Source organism: Pteropus vampyrus, unplaced genomic scaffold (genome assembly GCF_000151845.1).
Source record: "Pteropus vampyrus isolate Shadow unplaced genomic scaffold, Pvam_2.0 Scaffold14245, whole genome shotgun sequence".
Classification (NCBI taxonomy): Eukaryota; Metazoa; Chordata; class Mammalia; order Chiroptera; family Pteropodidae; genus Pteropus; species Pteropus vampyrus.
In genome coordinates, this window is record NW_011903026.1 from 1 (window position 1) to 1,745 (window position 1,745).

Sequence of the window (1,745 nt, forward strand, 5' to 3'; positions counted from 1 at the left end):
AGCATGAAGCCCAGGTGCCCCTCCATGATATCACCATGCCACCTAGGCTTAGATCACCCCCGGGGAGAAGTGGGAGAATTCTGAATTGACCATGGTGAAATATAGACATAACCAAGTTATTCTGAACTGTGAATATTAAATATTTCACTACCGATATCAATAGGCTCATGAGCTGAGTTCAGTTCCAGTGAAATAAAGAAAATTACATTTTATGCTCTTGAGTGTCATTGAGTGTGGTCTTATACCTGTGACATAAACATGCACGTGCCCACACACACACACACACACACACACACACACACACGCTCAGGGCATACAAGTACTTGTGTATACATAGTAGATACATATACACAGTAGGCACAGAGTCTGCACACATGTGCCCCGGGATTGGTATGGGCCACTGACCGATCCTGACTGGTAGGTGAAGGTACGTCTGCGGTGCAGACAACTTCTGCGGATGCACACCAGAGTTAAGAGGGCGGCCAGGATGGTGAGGCAGGTGGCAGACACAGAGCCCACCACAGCTAGGATCAGCTGTTGATCTAGGCCCTCTTCTGCTGCCCGGATCTCTTGGACTGGGCCCTCACTCTGTAGCCCTAGACACAATAAGATGAGAAGATCATGGGGATACCTGGGTTAGGGAACCCAGAGGCTACTGTAGGGTTACACAGAGGGAGAAGTCAAAGATCCCAGTACCAGGGAGGAACCAGGGATGTCAGGCCTAGGGCCAGTGGGTCACTGGAGTGACATAATTTTCCCAGCACTAGGATAGCAGATCATAAGAAGGGAAGGGTCCAGATCCCCAGTACCAGGGCTCATGTCACTTTCTGGGAGGGGCCTGGGATGCCCTAGCTCCAAGGCAAGGGATCATATGGAAGAAGGGCTTACTGAGACTGACCCCAGGGCCCAGGAGTCCCCATGGGCCCTGCCCTCTCACCGTTGCCCAGGGTGGACTCTTCTACCATGTTGCTCCAGTCGCCAGGACCCTGGACACTGGCCCGCACACGGAAGAGGTAGCGCGTGCTGGCATTGAGGCTGCGGACAATGGTGCTTGTCTCCTCAGGCCTGTCCACGTCCATCCACAGTGGGTCTCCTGAGCCCCCGGCCACCTGCACCTCCACAATGTACTTGGATATAGGCCCAGCTGGAGCCTCTGGGCGCTGCCATGTCAGCTGGATCTCAGAGTCTGAGAGGGCCTGGGCATGGAGGTACCGGGGGGCAGGGGGCCCTAGGGAGATGGAGACAGAGAGGCAGCACTCAGGCAGAACCAAGTTACAGAGCTGTGGGGTCAGACGGATCCATCTAGTGGTATCCCCTGCTCTGAGGACCCCAGAATAGGAGCCACGCTGCTAACCTCCTCCTCCCTCCTAGGCTGAATTCTTCTCCCTACGGCCTCTTCCATCCCTGAGCTTCTGCTTCCCCTTATTCTCCTTATGTCCCAAGTCTTTCTGGTGTTCTAGATCCTCCCAGTGTCCTAGGTCCTCCCCATGTTCCCCCTGTGCCCTGTGTTACCCCGTCCCATGTCCTCCCTGTGCCCATGTCTGCCTGATGTCCTAAGTCCTCCTATGCCCATGTTTTCCATATGCCCTGGGTTCTCTTCACATCCATCCAGTCTCCTGGAAACTCCCATGTCCTTTTGGGTCTTGTGTGTCCCCTCTGTCTCCTGTCCTCTCCTCATTCTAAGACCATCCCCCTCTCCTGAGCATACCACTGGGGGGCAGAAGCACCCGTGCAGGGGGTGAGGC

The 1,745-nt window shown here is 54.8% G+C and overlaps 1 protein-coding gene across 1 annotated transcript; it reads right to left on the reverse strand.

Moving 5' to 3' along the window:
- Positions 1-398: 398 nt before the first annotated feature.
- On the reverse strand, positions 399-1,739 carry LOC105310869 (tyrosine-protein kinase receptor Tie-1-like; the record flags this gene model as incomplete). Its single annotated transcript, XM_011386963.2, has 3 exons — positions 1,709-1,739; positions 938-1,228; positions 399-596 (listed from the first exon to the last, which is right to left on the reverse strand). Coding segments are annotated over exons 2-3 (340 nt in total), but the record flags the coding sequence as incomplete, so codon positions are not given.
- Positions 1,740-1,745: the final 6 nt, after the last annotated feature.